Source organism: Sturnira hondurensis, unplaced genomic scaffold (genome assembly GCF_014824575.4).
Source record: "Sturnira hondurensis isolate 20B ecotype Veracruz unplaced genomic scaffold, ASM1482457v3 Scaffold0024651, whole genome shotgun sequence".
NCBI classification, from domain to species: domain Eukaryota; kingdom Metazoa; phylum Chordata; class Mammalia; order Chiroptera; family Phyllostomidae; genus Sturnira; species Sturnira hondurensis.
Window position 1 is genome coordinate 421,432 of NW_028097282.1, and position 17,602 is coordinate 439,033.

The following is a 17,602-nucleotide window of genomic DNA, read 5'->3' on the forward strand; positions in this document are numbered from 1 at the left end:
AAGAGTCCCCAGAGAACCTCTTTGCCCATTACATCATATGAGGTTGAAATGAAATAAAGAAAACAGTGGATAAATGACCCAGTTTATAGCATTTTCTTATAGCAGTCAAAATGGACTAAGACACATATATTATTACCCCTTACTTTACATAATGCATTCTTGGAGAAAAGGAGTATTGACTGTATTTTTATAAATCATATCCTTTTCTAAAATTACTTTATAATTTTAAATATCGTATGACTTATTTTCATTCCCAAGATATTATTAATTCAGAATCTTTTTGTACTTGATATGTTAATTTAATGTGCCTCCAATTTCTCAGCAACTAAGTGCTTCACAAGATGGTGGTAGTTAGAGAATATGAGTTAACTTTTTACAATATTAAATATTTATTGTATGAAATCAAACTTCAGTAAATGTTTTATATTTTCTTTACATCTTGGCACAGTTGTATGTAACACACTAATAAATCGAATTTTTAAAATCTTTCGAAGATATCAAAATCCCCAGATGAAGGGTGATGTGATGCTACTATAACATGTGTGGATGGTAAGAAAAAGCAATGCATATTACTTGTAGGAATTTAAGAAATGAAGGCAGTGTTCTGTCTCTCTTAGCAGCAGAACCCTTAAAATATACACTAGACAGAACTCTGTACATAGTAGTTTATCTTAAAAAGCTTTGCTGGAGATGATGATAGAATGAAGACCCTCAGACTAACAAGAGCATTACAAGGCGAATAAGCAAGCAGATGGTATGCTGTAGCCCCGTGTGTTAAGCATGAAATCCTCCTCCCTTTTACTTTTCCCTTTTTGTCTTCCACCTTTCTCATGGATGCCTCAGGGCTCATTATGAAATCACCACACACTATTCACAAGACCAGGCAGCAGCCACTGAGAGATAAGAGAGAGGAGACTGGAAAATAACATTGGTCCAAGTGCTCAGATGCCAAAGCATGGAATGAAGTTCAAGAAAAAACAAGAAGCCAAGGAAGGAGAAGGATATTAGTCCATCTATGCACATCCATTATAAATAACAAGTGCAATACTACTCAAGAATGAATAATGATCAGGTTTTAAAGATTTGGGAGAGTATCACTTTTAAAGTGAGGACAGTACAGAAGATGGAAAACTGCTGTTAGAAATGACTGAATGCTACCAAGCACTACATTCCTAAAGTTATTCTATGGTCTAGTTCCTGTCTAGGAAAAAAAAAAGAAAACTATTTTTCCATATTCTCTGAAAGTAAGAGCAAGCACACATAATAACACCTGACAACGTCTTCCTTTTCCTGATCCAAAAGAAATAAAAAATCTGTGTTTTAGAAGACTGGAATTCACTCTAAAAATAAAGTCTATACAAATACCATTATTTAAGACTTCTCCCTTTGACTGCGTTCATTGCTGATGTTCTAACCTGTTCTCTTCAAATCAAAAGTAAGTCCAGAAAACAGTCTGCTGTTAAGTTGTCAGTAAGGTACTTACATTCAGCTACTAAGGGTATAAAGGCCAACTTCCTAAATCTACCTTGCACAAGAGTTCAAAACTAGCCTTACACTTAAGTGATTTGTGGGTAGAAAATCCGGCAACTACTGCTGTACTAAAAACAAATACACCTTTTAAAAATTTCAACATTAGATTTGTAATATTATTCTCTCTCTTCGGCTTAGACAAAGAGAATAAAGCATGGATTCTTGGTCTGTTGCTCAGCATCTTGATTTAAGTCCTCTCCCAGAGAAGGGTCTGGTTCATTGAGACAGCTCTCAACAGAGTCCATAGATGAGAAAGGAGACTAGAAAAACGAACAGAGTCTGACTAAACTATTTGGTTTTACTCTTAACTCTCCAGTCATTCTTTCCATGTTTCCATTACTATTTACTTGACTCTCCTATAGGAACACATTTATCACAGGTTCTACCTGCAGTTGTCTTCTATTTCTATTTCTGTTCTGTTCCTTAGTGAAGTCATTAATTTGCATTGTTTCAACAATTATCTCTTTAATCTCGCTAGGCCTTGGTCTCCTTCCCCAGTTTGTCTTGCACTTTGTTATTATCGGCTCACTATCCCCGCCACTGGCACCTCATACTTAACATGCCCAACACCAAAATTTTCATCTTTCCAAAGAAGATGTCCTAACATAATACCCATTTCGGTTATGAAGGCATTATCATTCTCTAATCCTTGGCAACATCTCTGGACCTCATTTATCTTTTGATCTATTGCTAAGTCTTATTGACTCTATCTTCTTTACCTCACGATACCTCTGGTATCTTTTCCCTCCATATTACCATTTACACCACTACTCTAGTACAAACTACTACTTCCCATCTAGTCTATTAAATTAGTATCATAACCACTCAGTAAATATTTGCTGAATGAATTCATGAATTGAAATGAAGGGTATCCCTACTTTAGGTCTCTCACCACCACAATACATCTTTTACAACAGAGTCCGATTCATTTCCTAAACTGAAGTTCTAACTTTATTACTCTTCTACTCAAAAATAGAGTTTCCTACTTCCCACATAGTTAAATAAATTTTTGCTTTACAATTAAGGTATTTCACGTTAGGAGCTCTATTTCTCTTTCCAAGATTAGTTCAAATTCTTCTGAAACATTATCCCCTCACTGGAACAAAGCTGCACTACTCACATCTCTATGCATACTCTCTGCTCCCTCTCACCTTCGTCTTCCTTATTCCTGTACCTGTAACAATCCTGTTCATTAATCCAGGCCTATCTCAGACACCACCTCCTCTCCGAACCTCTCCTGACTCCCCACCATAGTGGCGGTTTCCTTTGAAATGCCCCAACACTTCCTTTAAATCATTTATGACCCTCTTTGCATTATGGCAATAAAATAAAACTTGTCTTATCCTGTATGATTTGGGAGAATAAATGTGCTTTATTTATATTTGAATATCCTGCAAGGCCAAGAACAGTACTTTGCATGACAAGTTCTCAATAAATATTTTTGAGGTAGGGAAAGAATAAGTAAATAAATGGGAATGTACATGATATATAAGAGAAGTGATTAGACCTGTTCTAAAACAACATATTAACACACATATCAAAGTGATAATCAAATTACAACCAACCTCATTTAGACTTTTGAGCAGATTTTTACCATGTTTCTGATGGAAATTAGAATTTATTTTTATTTTCACATGTACATTATGTTTCACTACGTGCCAGGCACTGTTCTAAGCCCTTCGTAGATTAATTTTTTAAATTCTTATAATGACCTTATTTTATTTTATTTTACAAGTTAAGAAACAGGTGTAGAGACTAAGCCGTTTGCCCAAGGTTACAAGGAAGACCCCAGGAATCTGACTCCAGAACCGATATGTGTACCATTACTCTACTGTACCTAGTGATTCATACATCACTGACTTCAAAATGTGAATAAATTAAAAATAAGGGATTTTTACTGAAAGCTCACTTCTTCTTCTTCTTGTTATAATTGTTGTTGTTATTATTGTAAGTTTGCAGGTTTGCCTTACTAAAATGTGTTACAGTACAGTAACAAACCAAGGAGGCTGCTCAGATGTAGAGAGCGCCTATACTGAATGGTATCAAATTGCCCAAGTTTTTCCTTTTTTCCCTTGTCGTCACACTGGTATTTACCACCTATGACTATCAATGTGCCTAAAATATCTTCCTTCTTTTCAACTTACTGGGAACTGGGAACAAGGATTACCATAAATTTGTATTAAATAAAAGCCAACAGGGCTCTGAGGAGTTTCTTGCTACAATAAGCAATCTTGCATCATACACTGGTCTCAGCAACGAGTTCCATTAAGTTGAAGCTGTTTGAAGTCTGAGTCACAGATGAATCAGGCATTACCGCATTACCATATAATTTCTGCTGACTGCATAAAAGAGTTTTGTAAATTAAGGGTCCTAAAAGTTGACAATGTTCCCCCCAAAGTGGCTTACATCAGCCCAAGTTTCATTACTAGAAAATATCATAGGATTTCCTATAGCAACAAACAACACATATTTTCTCTTATTCTTACCTTTGCGCAACCCAAAAATCCCAGGGAAATGGCAACCCTAGCCCGTAGGTCTGGCCTGTCTTTGGGCCACACATAAGAAAGCATTGCTTTTATGATTTTCCGAGTATCAACATCTTTTAACTGTTGAGAGAAAACAAAGCAGTGAGTAACATGTTATTTCAAATATAACTACATTTCAATTCATAGAATTATGTACCTATGTCACAAAAATATAAAAACTTTACAAACATAACTTATATTCTGAGTCTAAGGTCAATATCTTTCAAACTCAAATTATTTTGGAGAACAAGGAATTTTCAATTGCTTTGAAAAAGTTATTCATTTCTAATTTCTTGACCTCAGTTATAGCTATCCTCATATTGTCAAAATGTTAGTAAGTTGGGGTGAGGGGATAGGTACTATATATTTATTTTTTACCTATTAAACTATTAAAACATTACATAAAATATACACATTTCCACAGTTCCACCTTTGTGAAGCCCTGGTCAGGGCACATGCCTGGGTTGCAGGCCAGGTCCCCAGTGGGGGTATGTTAGAGGCAACCAATCGATGTTTCTCTGCATATCAATGTTTGTCTCCCCCTCTTTCCCCATCTCTTCCTCTCTTTCTAAAAATAAAATCTTTTCTCAAAAAAAAAGATCAACACATGTATACAGTAATCCCCCTTTATTCACAGGAAATATGTTCCAAGATCCCCAGGGAATTTGTGAAACCATGGACAGTATCAAACCTTAAATATACGATGTTATTTCCTATATACACATACCTCTGATAAAGTTCAATATATTAATAATGCACAGTAAGGGATTAATAATAATAAAATAGAACAGTTATAACAATATACTGTACTAAAAGTTATGTGAATGACTTTCAGGCCATTGTTAAGTAAAATAAGAGTTACTTGAATAGAAGCACTGTAATATCACATAGTTGAATGTGATAACCAATCACATAGTTGATGTAAATGACCAACAGGCAGGTAGCATATACAGTGTGAATGTGCTGGACAAAAGAATGATTCACATCATGGGCAATAGGGTGAGAGACTTCATCATGCTACTCAGAATGGTGCACAATTTAAAACTCATGAATTACTTATTTCTGGAATTTTCCACTCAGTATTTTCAGATTGTAGTTGACCTCGGGTAACTGAAACCATGGAAAGAAAAGTTGTAGATGGGGGGCTACTGTATTCCAAAACAACTGTATTATTATAATTGGTAAAACAAACCCTATTTTAAAAATTGAAGTAATTGCTCAATTTCTGGAAAAGGTATTAAAAAGAAAAAAACAAAAATGTTAATGCTCATGGTTGGTAAAGATGTATGGAAATGAGCATTCTAATATACTGTTAATGGGAGAATACACTGAAACAATCTTTCTGGAAAGCAATTTGATATCTACCATAAGTTATTAAAATAATTTTACCCTTTGTTTTGAGAAGTCCATTTCTGGAAACTTATGCTTTAAAAAAATATTTCAGAAATATCCCAAGCTGAATCAATTTTATTTCACAAAAATCTCTTAAATCTGTCTATTTCTTTCTAGTTCCTTCACCAACCTCATCCAAGCTATCATTTTTCTTTTTAATTTGACAATTTTATGTAGGAACCACCAAAGTTTTAGTGTTTAATATTTAATAGCACAACTGACCAAGATCCAAGATGTGAAGTTATCAAGTTCGAGAAACAGGGGGAGGGGGGATCACTCTATCAACTAACTATATAGTATGTGATAAGAAGAATGCATACTTTACAATATCAGACCTGTCTAGGCACAGTAATTAGTTGCAAAGAGCCATTTGGTCTTCTCCTGGCTCGTAAACACAATGTTCCAGATTTCAGTGTAAATTAGCAGCCTCTGACTCTTCTGTGTAGCAGGTATCTTGTTTTCCCCTTCCAGTTCTTCCACCCGGGCCTGGGTCATGAGGTCTGCAATGTTTTTCTCCAGGTCATCAATGTGACTACTCATATCATCAATTCTTCCAATGATCTAGTCGGACACAGTCTGAAATTTGTCTTGCATTTGTTGCAGGAGTGTCTGCACCACCGAGGTGAGATCCTGCATGATCCTGGGGGTCAGTCTCAGCCGTCTCCCCAGTTCCCAGTTTGGCAGTCCAAGCTATCATTTCTTACCTAAATCACTGCAACCTCCTATCTGATCCTCCTGTATCCATGCTGTTCCCTATACAATTAGTTCATCCTGCAGTCAGATATTACCACCGGCTTAAAACCCTTTGAAGGTACCCTATCCCTCTTAGAATAAAGTCCATAACATGGGTTTATGAGACTCTCCTTCGCCAGGCCCTTGACTACCTCTCTAGCCGTATCTTATGTCACTACTTTCTGTGTTCACACCACACTGACTTTTTGTAAGTTTCTCAAATGTCCCCTAACCCCTCTGCCACTGGGCCTTTGCACAATACCATTCATTAGATCAGTAATAATCTTTCTCTCCACAATGCCAACCCACACCACCCACAACCTCTTACAACTAGTTAATTGCCAAATCAAGCAGCATTTTCACAATGCAGTCCCCCCTAACTCTAGTCAGGATCCTTGGCTGTATTTTCTCACAGAAGAATATTCCTTTCTTTCAGAGTACTCCTTTCAGTTATTAACTACTTATATAGCAATGTGGTTATTTGATTAATATTTGCTCTCCAGCTAGAATTTAAATTCCATGTGCTTAGTAACTTTGTGTTTTGTGATCACTGTTGTAACCCAATAACAAATACAGTGGCTGACATACGTTAGGTACTCAACAAATATTATCTTTACTGAATAAAGAAATAAGACATTTAGCTATAAGGATACTCATTCCCATCTTGTATTAATAGGAAAAAATGAAAACAGCATAAATAATCCATGATGCAGAACTTTACAAAGAAATCACAGTGAACGCATACAACAAAATACATCCACTCAAAAATATATGTGACACAGGCACACGTTAGGTAAAAAAAGAAGGGTTAAAAAGTTATATTTTAAAATATTTTATTTATTTATTTTTAGACAGAGGGGATGGGAAGGAGAAAGAGTAGGAGAGAAATATCAATGTGTGGTTGCCTCTCATGTGTCCCCTACTGGGGACCTGGCCTGCAACCCAGGCACATGCCCTGACTGGGAATTGAATCAGCAACCCTTTGCTTCACAGGCCCATGCTCAATCCACTGAGCCACACCAGCCATGGCAAAGTTATTTTTGTGGGAAAAAAGCGTGATGTGTGTAAGAGTTCACACATGCATACAAAGATACATGGAAAGCAATACCCCCCAAAGTGTCAACATCAGTAGCTGAGAGTAAGAGCAATCACTGACGATTTTTTACATTCTTTTGCTTGCTTATATTCTCTATAGTTCACAAATAACAAAAAATAGTTTGAGGGGGGAAGTTATATAATTTCAAGTAGATTTGCACAACAAGGAATGGGGGAAAACTGTCAAAATATAAGAAACCCAGGACAACACAGGGTAGTTTTCTATTATGGTTATTTCCCCTAAGGCTCAGCAAATTGTTTTCCCAACATCTTTTAGTTTATTGAGTAAAATATAAGAGGAATAAAAGTGTTCATATTGTACTCAAAACAGGACTAGCATCCTAAGCTGCTCTAAATATATAAGATGGTAAAAACATGAAATACTGAAAGTACAGTTCTTAATGACTGTATATACACGTATACTCATACATGTGCTCCTAATTGGTAAGGTGTTTTTAAAAGGGAATGAAGCTGTAATTTTAAAATTCATTTTTCCAATTTAACTATCACTAAACAAATATAGTTTAATATGTTATAGCATAAACAGGGGCGCTTCAACAGCCTTCCCAATTCACAAGTTTTGGTTTTTTATTTTTCTTGATACAATGATGGCAAAAGGCCCTGTTTCCACATATCACTGGAAAAACTCTTTCATGTCAATACTTCCTACAACACATGCCAAAATTTTTTCAATGAGGGCACAGAGAAATTATAGCTAAGAGCAAGAAAATTATTCTAGTTGGCTTAATAGGGCACAAAATGTCACTACTTTATGTAACAAAATGGGTTCTGAAGTTGTATAATCATGAATTAGGATTCCATTAAGCTGTAAAGTACAAGCCTTCAGTTATAGGTTAGATAAATTATAAAGTTTGAAAACTAATGTCTTTTTTAAAAGTAAAGGCCAAATCAAAAAGGCATTTCAGAGGCTGAGGCACGTTTTTAAAGATTTTTAAACCAACTTGTTCCTGCTGTGCAAGAGTAAAATAAAACTGAAGGCCTCAACACATGTCCTGAAAGACAAACTACCATATTTCAAAATCATCACAGTTAATTCATACTGGATACCCGATGGTAAAAAGAGTTATCTAAAGCTGAAAGAGATAAGAAACAAGCTTGAGACTGAATTAGACATAACCTTCACATCAAGTCATCTTTTTATTTTGGACTAAGCAACACAAATAGCACAATACCCTTTCCTTTAAGATCAAATTCTTTTTAAAAAAAATTATTTATTTATCTTTAGAGGGGAAGGGAAGGAGAGAGGGAGAGAAATATTAGTGTATGGTTGCTTCTCGTGCATCCCCTGCTGGGAACTGGCCTGCAACCAAGGCATGTGCCCTGACTGGCAATCAAACTGCAATACTCTGGTTCGCAGGCCCACACTCAATCCACTGAGCTACACCAGCCAGGGCCTTAAGATCAAATTCTTAAAGACGGGGTGGGAAATGGAGGGAATGTCAAACAGGATGAAAATAAATTGGGATATGTGAAAATTCACTGTGTAAACAGTAATTATATTATAATATAGGAAAAATCAATAATTTAAGAAAAGGAAAGTCTTTCTGAAGGGTCAAAATCCCTGAGTAACCAACAGTTAATATCATAATACTTTTTCTTCAAGCCTTCCTTATAAATAAAAGGAAAACCTGGAATTCTTTAACCTTTCTGCTCATCATTTTTACAGTATGTAGAATTTAAAAGTTATTTTAAAAACATAACTGTGACACGGGCCTGCGAACCAGAGGGTCGCGGTTCGATTCCCAGTCAGGGCACATGCCTGGGTTGCAGGTTGGTTCCCTGTAGGCCAACTCCCAGCAGGGGATGCATGAAAGGCAACCATACATTGATGTTTCTCTCCCTCTCCTTCCCCTCTAAAGATAAATAAATAAATAAAGAAATAAACAAACATAACTGTGATAATTACATCATGATAACAAAAGCTCTTTAAAATGGACCACTGCAGCAGTATCATTAAAAGGCTTATAAAAGTAAAAGTGAATCTACTTTCCTTTCTGCTAACAATATATACAATATGGCCTTTTTCCTGTAGTTAATAGGCTCAAATTTAAAACAAAGAACTGACATTTTAAGCTCCAACACAATATAAAGCTAGTACTGTGCTAGTATATGCAATAAACATTTCTAAAAAAGGTTTAGTAGGGTTACGGTTGTGAGTACAGAAAACAGAGTTTACTCATTTTATTTATTAATAATTGTATTGTTTGCCATAAGAACTGTAAACCTACATTTCTTATGTAAACCTACATTTGCCCACTCTTATAGTGGAATTAGCTAGCCCTAAAAAAGGAAAATTAGATTCAGAAAGAATACACAAGGGTAACAATAAAAGGAATTCAAATAGGCTCTGTAACAATTCTGAGTAACAAAACTGTATTGCATTTTCCCCCTAGAAATTAGTTGGGAAGAAAAGGTTTGGAAACAACAGAGAGCTAGCTGTCAAAGGGGAGATGGACCTAACTGAAAACAAGGTGAACTGCATGGTGAAGGCATGCGAAAGGCTACCCCACATTGATGTTTCCCTTCCTCTCTTTCTCCCTCCTTTCCCCTCTCTCTAAAAATAAAAATGAATAAAATATTTAGAAAAAATAATGAGGACACAGGAACCATAAAACAGACTAAGTCAGAAATGAAGAACAGACTATTTGCAATGTAGAATGTACTAGAAGAAGTACCAAATTCAGCAATACATTGACAAGATCATACACCATGATCAAGTGTGGTATATTCCTGGGATGCAGGGATGATACAATATCCACAAACAATTAACATGACATGCCACGTAAACAAAATGAAGAGTAAAAATCATATGATCATATCAGTAGATGCAGAAAAAGTATCTAACAAAATAACAAGACAGAGATGTCCACTTTCACCACTTTTATTCAACATAGTACTGGAATCCCTAGTAACAGCAATCAGAATAAGATGAAGAAATATAAGGCATCCAAATAGGTGGAAAAAGTTAAACTGTCCTTATTCGCAGATGACATGATACTGTATATAGAGAACCCTCAAGATTCTACCAAAAAACCACTGGAACTGATAAATGAATTCAGTAAAGTAGCAGGATACAAAATCAACATTCAGAAATCAGTGGCATTTTTCCCCCACAAGAAGTTGTAACTTTATTACTGGCAGAAAAGTACAAATTTCAAACCAAGCTGCAGTAACTCTTAAAACAACAAAAAAAGTGGTCCTTATTTTTACATGGTTACATTATTTCCACAATAGCATTTACAACATCATTACTGTCATTCTTCAGGGCTCAGACTGCCTTTGCTCATAACACATTTGCTTGTGACATAACCAATTCTATGTTCTTAACTCCCATACCTGTTTCATCAACCTCATCTTTTTCACTCTTCTCTTGTACAGTTGGAGTGTGTGTGTTTTCTTCGATGTTTGAGACAGCTACACCATGGACTCTGAGTTTCTCAGCAGCTGCTAGCTGTGCTTGCTGAGATAAATCCTCAATCTTGGCTTTTCCAAAAATTACGTAGGCATCTGAAACTAGGCTCTTGTAGACATTGGTTTTGTGATAACAAAAAGCGTATCTCAGATTTCTGGATAGTGACCCTAGTCACCCCTGTAACCTGGTGAAGACCCAGTGTGAACATAGCTCCATGCCTTCTTTTCATTCTGGATCTGTTTTGCTTTACTAACTGGTTCTTCTTCATCAATTTCGGCTACTGCTGCCCTCTGGACTTGTTGTGGAGCTACCTGTGTGGAATCTTATTCCTGGAGCTCTGATACTGATTCATCACTGTCAGATTCTGATGTAGGCCCTGTCTCAACCTGGGGTGGTGGCAACACCTGCTCTGTAACAGGAACAGTTTCTGTGGCTTCACTGAACAATTTGTGCATGGAACGCAGCTCGGGGCACTTTTATACACCAATAAGAAAGTATCAGAAAGGGAAACTAAGCAAGCAATTGGATTCAGAATTGCATCTAAAAAAATAAAATAGCTTGGAATGAATTTAACCAAGGATGTAAAAGACCTGTACTCAGAATATTATAAGATACTGAAGAATGAAACTGAGAAAGATACAAGTGGAAGAATATAGGACAGGAAAAATTAACACCATTATCATGCCCATACTACCCAAAGCAACCTACAGATTCAATGCAATTCTATCAAAATACAAATGGCATATTTCACAAAACTAGAACCAATTATCTCAAAATTTACCTGAAACCACAAAAGACCCTCAATCGCCATAGCAATCTTGAGAAATAAGAAGAAGGCTGGAGGTATCAAGCTACCTGATGTCAATCTATACTATAAGGTGATAATAATCAAAACAACATGATACTGTCATAAAATAGACACATATAGATAATAGATCTATGGAACAGAACAGAAAGCCCAGAAATAAGTATATGCCTACATGGTCATTAATATTTGACAAAGGAGGCAAGAACATACAATGTGGTAAAGACAGCCTATTCAATAAATAGTGTTGAGAAAACTGAACAGATAACATGCAAAAAATGAAGTAGACCACCTTCTTACACCACACACAAGAATAAACTCAAAATGAATTAAAGACTGAAATGTAAGACTCAAAACCATAAAACTCCTAGGATAAAACATAGGCAGTAAAATCTGACACTTCTTTTAGCAATATTTTCTGTAATATTCCTCCTTGAGCAAGGGAAACAAAAAGAAAAAATAGACAAATGGGACTATCAAATTAAAAGGTTTTTGCAAAGCTAATTGAAACCATCAACATAATGAAAAGACAACCTACTGAATGGAACAAGATATTTGCCAATGATATATCAGATAAGGAATTAATAGCCAATATTTGTTTTTTAAAAAACTCATACAATCCAACACCAAAAAATAAAGCAGCCTAATTAAAAAATGGGCAGAGGGCCCTGGCTGGCGTAGCTCAGTGGATTGAGCGCGGGCCTGCGAACCAGACGATCGCGGTTCGATTCCCAGTCAGGGCACACGCCTGGGTTGCAAACCGGTTCCTTGCAGGCTAACTACCAGCAGGGGATGCACAAAAAGGCAACCATACATTGATGTTTCTCTCCCTCTCTCCTTCCCCTCTAAATAAATAAATAAATAAATAAAATCTTTAAAAAAAAAATGGGCAGAGGACCTGAATATACACTTCTCCAAAGAGGACATACAGATGGCCAATAGATATAACAAAAGATGCTCTATGGCAGTAATCATCAGAGAAATTCAAATCAAAACCACAATGAGATAGCACCTCGCATTTGTCAGAATGGCTACCATCAACAAATCAACAAACAACAACAAGTGCTAACAAGGATGCAGAAAAAAGGGAAATCTCACTGTTGGTGAGATTTCTGTAGTCATTGTGGAAAACAGTATGGAGTCTCCTCAAAAAATTAAAAATGGAACCACCTTAGGACACAACAATTTGACCTCTGGGTATATATCCAAAGAAACTCAAAACACTAATTCAAAATAATACATGCACCCCTATGTTCATAGCAGCATTATTTACAATAGCCAAGATATGGAAGCAGTGCAACAGACCATCAGCAGACAAGTGTTTTAAAAACTGCTGGTACATATATACAACAGAATATTTCTCCGCCAAGACAACAATGAAATCTTACCATTTGCACCAGTATAAATATACCTAGACAATATTATGCTAAGTGAAATAAGTTAATCAGGGAAAGAGAAAACCATATGGTTCCATTTATATGTGGAATGAAAATAACAAAATAAACAAATAAACAAAATAAAAACAGCCTGACTGAGACAGAGAACAGACTGATGGTTGGGAGACTGGGTAAGATAGGTGAAATAAGTGAACAGATTAAGAAGTCCAGACTGGTAGTCACAAAATAGTCACCAGGATGTAAAATATTACAATATTGAAATATCAGGGGGAACACTTTGTAAAGTATATGACTGTCTAACAACAGTGCTACACAGCTGAAAACTAATACAAAATCATTATTGAATGTAAATTGTATTGAATAGTAAAATTTTTTTAAAGAGAAAAAAGGCTGTCAAGAGCTGAAGTAAGAGGAACTTTTTTCTACCAGGAGCCCACTCCTTTCAAGGGATGAGAGAACACTGGGCTTTAATAGAGAAATGAAAAAGTAAACAGAAAATGATCTTCTGCTAAAAATGGAAGAATTGCCTTTCCTTTTGCTGATGAAGAATTTAACTACCAATCCTAGTTTTAGAGATATTCCTAAATTCTAATAGTATGAAAAGTTCTAACTCACAGAAACAAGGGATTGGTTTAGAAAGAAACCAGCTGGGGGGCAAATTGTGGTAAGGAAAAAATATATGTGCCAAAAATCTACAGACGCCATTTGTTTCATACCAATGTGGTCTATCGGCTAAATAGGCTCTCCCTAATGAATTTTAGTGTATGTATCTAATGAACAAAATAAACTAACGAAAAAAATAGGACCAGAGACATGGAAACATGGAACAGACTGAGAGCTGTAGGAGTGGGGGGAGGAAGGGGAGAAAGAAGAGGAAGGGACTAGTGAAAGGACGACTATGAATGACTCATGGGCATGGACAATGATTCATGGTGTGGGAATCAAAATCCCAATTTTCTCCCACTGACTGTGGGAGAGAGGGGTGGGCTGGTCGAGTGGGCGAAAGGGAGAAAATTGGGACCACTGTAATAGAATAAACAATAAATAAATAAAGTACAGCCCTGGCTGGTTTAGCTCAGTGGATTGAGCATGGGCCTGTGGACCAAATAACCGTGGTTCGATTCCCAGTCAGGGCACATGCCTGGGCTGCAGGCCAGTTCCCAGCAGGGGACTCACGAGCAGCAACCATACATTGATATTTCTCTCTCCCTCTCTCCTTCCCTTCCCCTCTAAAAATAAATAAAATCTTTTAAAAAATAATAATTAAAAAAATTAAGTAGAAAAAAGAAAACAAAAATATTTTTAAAATTTTTTTAAAAAGAAATTTTAGTATATGTGCTGCTAAAGCAAGCACTCCCTAAAGAATTAATTTAGCAGAGAATTTGGAAGTGTTCACAATTTCAGGCATAAGCAAACTTTCCAGAGAAGATAACTCTTTTCAATCCAAGCTAAAGATAACTAAGTGCAATTAAGGGAATAATTTTAAACACTGCATCAGTACTGTTAGGGATAACAGTGACTTGATGAAAGCTAGGTCAAAATAGATGTAGGCTGAGTAAATGGAAAAAGCCAAAGGATCTGTGGAAAAATTTCCCCACCTTATTGGGTATAGTGAGTCTATGGATGGAAGAGTAAACAAATATTGCAAGGAAAAGCTTTGCAATTACTGTCACTTTCTCTAAACCTCAAGGTTTGTTTTCCAAGCTGTGTTAGTTTGAAACCACAATAAGGATCTTATCTAGCAGTGAGAAGTCCCTAGGGAAAAAAACAGTTTATGTTACACAAGATGGATATGTACTCAACTGTTCATTTCATCATTTATAATGAAAAAACAAACTGCCCAACTGACTAACATTCACATTGGCCAGTCGGTGAATTCTCTATCTCAAACATAAGTCAATTTGAGAAATCTTATAAAGATCACCGGGTCACTCTTACAAAGGTGTCTCCTGGGTAATTCTAAACATGCAGGGCACAGGTTGGGTGCCCAGGCCTCTTCTCCCATGGGTGGCCACATGATGCATGTTGGTGGACCTGCATCCATGCTTGACTGGGCAATATGCCACTGGGACAGAAAACACAGCAAGGTGCCATGGGGCTCCCTCTCACCACCTGGCAAGAAAAGCCCACACCACCCCCACTCATGTGTGGGCTCTGAGTGTGTCAATTTTTGCAAACATCGTGGCTGGAGACAAGTTCAGAGCACAGGAACCGACCAGGAAGTGATGTTGCCTCCTGGCTGGGGTTCTCTGGGGTTGGAGGGTTTTGTGGTTTCCAGCCCACTACATGCACTGGTGCTTTAGAGTTTTGCTTATCCCGCACTTGGAGGTGAGGCTGAGCCCAGCTCTGGTGTTTCTGCTTGGGCAGCTCTGGTGTTCATTCTGCGGGTGGCCTGAGCAATGGGCAGGGCAGGGAGACGTCCAAGGTGATGGAAACTGAAAGTAGAGAGAACCTTTAAAACTCCAACCAATCCACGGTCCTCCATCAGCTTTTCTCTGCCCCCTCTGCATCCATTCCAGTGCTTAGCAAGTACTAGTTGGCTAGTCAGTGCACTGTTCAAAATCCAATTATTTCTTTATCTACAGTTGACGTGCAGTATAAATTACTCTTTTCAGCATCAGTTTCTAGGGGTCTTACATATCCATGGCAATCAGGCAGCAAAACGATCATGTCACTCCCTTATGCTACCTTTTGCCACCAACTGGCCTCTCACCTTCTGGCCACCACTGATGTCTCTATCCATACAACATTGCCTTTTCCAGAAAGTTAGATTAATAGAATGAAGAGCACGTAGCATCTTGCTTCTGGCTGCTTTTGCTCAGCAAAACATATCTGAGATTCATCCAGGTTGTAGCAGGTATAAAAAGTCATTCCTTTTTTAAAAGGAAAGTGAAGGCTGTTTGATGGACAAAATTGAATGTAGAAAGCAGCCTTTCCATGTCATACAGGCAATTGTGCACACTGGTCTGCACATTGATTTTAATAAGCATGAAGACTCTATTCCATTACCTCCCCAATCCCCCAATGTTTAATACTCCAAGCTTCATTTCTGATTATGTCAATATTTACACCAAATCTGACTGCTGATCTTTTAGAGCTACTAGCTTCTGACTATATCCAGTCAATGAGGATGTGTTTCTAACATTAAAAAGTAGCATATGAAGCAAAATCTGGGACGTGGTCCTTATATTAAACTCTGCATTATTCTTTTTTTTATCCTCACCCAAGAACATTTTTTCATTGCTTTTTAAAGAGAGAGGAAGGGGTAGGGGAGAGAGAAAGAGAGGGAGGGAGAGAGAAAAAGAGAGGAAGAGAGAGAGAGAGACAGACATTGATTGGTTACCTCTCATACTGCCCCAACCAGGGATCAAATCTGCAACCTGGGTACACGCTTGGACCAGGAATTGAACCTGTGAACTTGCGGCTTACAGGATGACACTCCAACCAAATGAGACACCCTGGCCAGGGAAAGTTCTGAGCACAGGATTAAGTAAATTTACTAACAAAGGCTTCTTCAAAAGAAGCACGTTAAAAAGTTTAAGGAGCCCTGGCTGGTGTGGCTCAGTAGATTGAACATTAGCCTCCGAACCAAAGGGTTGCTGGTTCAATTCCCAGTCAGGGCACATGCCTGGGTTGTGGACCAGGTCCCTGGTAGGGGGCAAGAAGCAACCACACACTGATGTTTCACTCCCTGTTTTTCTCCCTCTGTTCTCCCCTCTGAAAATAAATAAATAAAATCTATTTTTAAAGAGACAATTTTTCCACAGATGGGGGTGGGCAGTCAAAAACAGGAGGAGGAGCTCAGGTTCAAGGCCTGACTCCTAACTGGCCACAGAACAATACTGGTCTGCAACCCGGGGAGTGGGGACCCGTTTCAAATGAATGGATAATGGTAGTGGATAGGATTTACAACATCACCTTATAGTAATAGCAGCTGTTTATTGAACACTATGTACCAGGCACTATTTAAGAGGTTTACACGGTGTGAGGACTTAACACATTTAAATCACATTTGGTATGATTATCACCCCCATTATACAGATGGAGAAATTAATACACACAGAAATAAAGTAACTTGCTCATGGTCATTCCACTAGGAAATGGTGGAACCAAGATTCAAATGTAGGCAGTCTGGCTCCAGACAGAGTCCAGGCTCTTAAGTAAGAACTCCATACTGCCTCTTTTCTTCAAGCTCTATTATTCTATAATCCCTTCTAGCTAAAGTAACACAAAGTTGGCAGGAGGAAAAAGATAAAGAAGTGACTAAACATAGCGTATTTTAGTGATTTTTGCTTTGTTTACTTTTATTAGAGAATAAAGAAACTACCTCCAAGTTTATAAAGCTTAAGCCTAAGAGAAGTGATTGCTTCTTCTTTATTAGTCAACTTATTTTTGGTATGTTTAGAGCATTATTTATAAATGCCCTTAAGAGGCCGTGGTGATAGATGGTCCTGAAACCTGGCAAATATGCCAAGAAAAATACATGAATAAACAAACCTTAGTATTTGTATTTTTTAAAATTATATTTTATAATATTTTGCGGCTTCTAAAGGCAGCCATGAAGATTAGTATATAAAAAATGGGATAGAAATATGAAAGTAAAGTGTTTTGAGTTCTGTGAAAGGAGCTATTTTGGAGATCAAACAGACAGGAAGAAAAGCACTGGAAAGGTTTTCCTACCAATCACTTCCCA

At 37.1% G+C, this 17,602-nt stretch overlaps 1 protein-coding gene and 1 pseudogene across 1 annotated transcript in view; both read right to left on the reverse strand.

Annotated features, from left to right (window-relative positions):
* The window catches only part of ABCB7 (ATP binding cassette subfamily B member 7), a 103,773-nt gene that overhangs the window by 54,297 nt on the left and 31,874 nt on the right, over positions 1–17,602 (reverse strand). The window contains exon 3 of the mRNA XM_037038602.1: positions 4,017–4,136. Coding sequence (XP_036894497.1) covers positions 4,017–4,136 — 120 coding nt within the window. The remainder of the gene's footprint in view (positions 1–4,016; positions 4,137–17,602) is intronic.
* LOC118981775 (nascent polypeptide-associated complex subunit alpha-like) lies at positions 10,332–11,437 on the reverse strand (annotated as a pseudogene).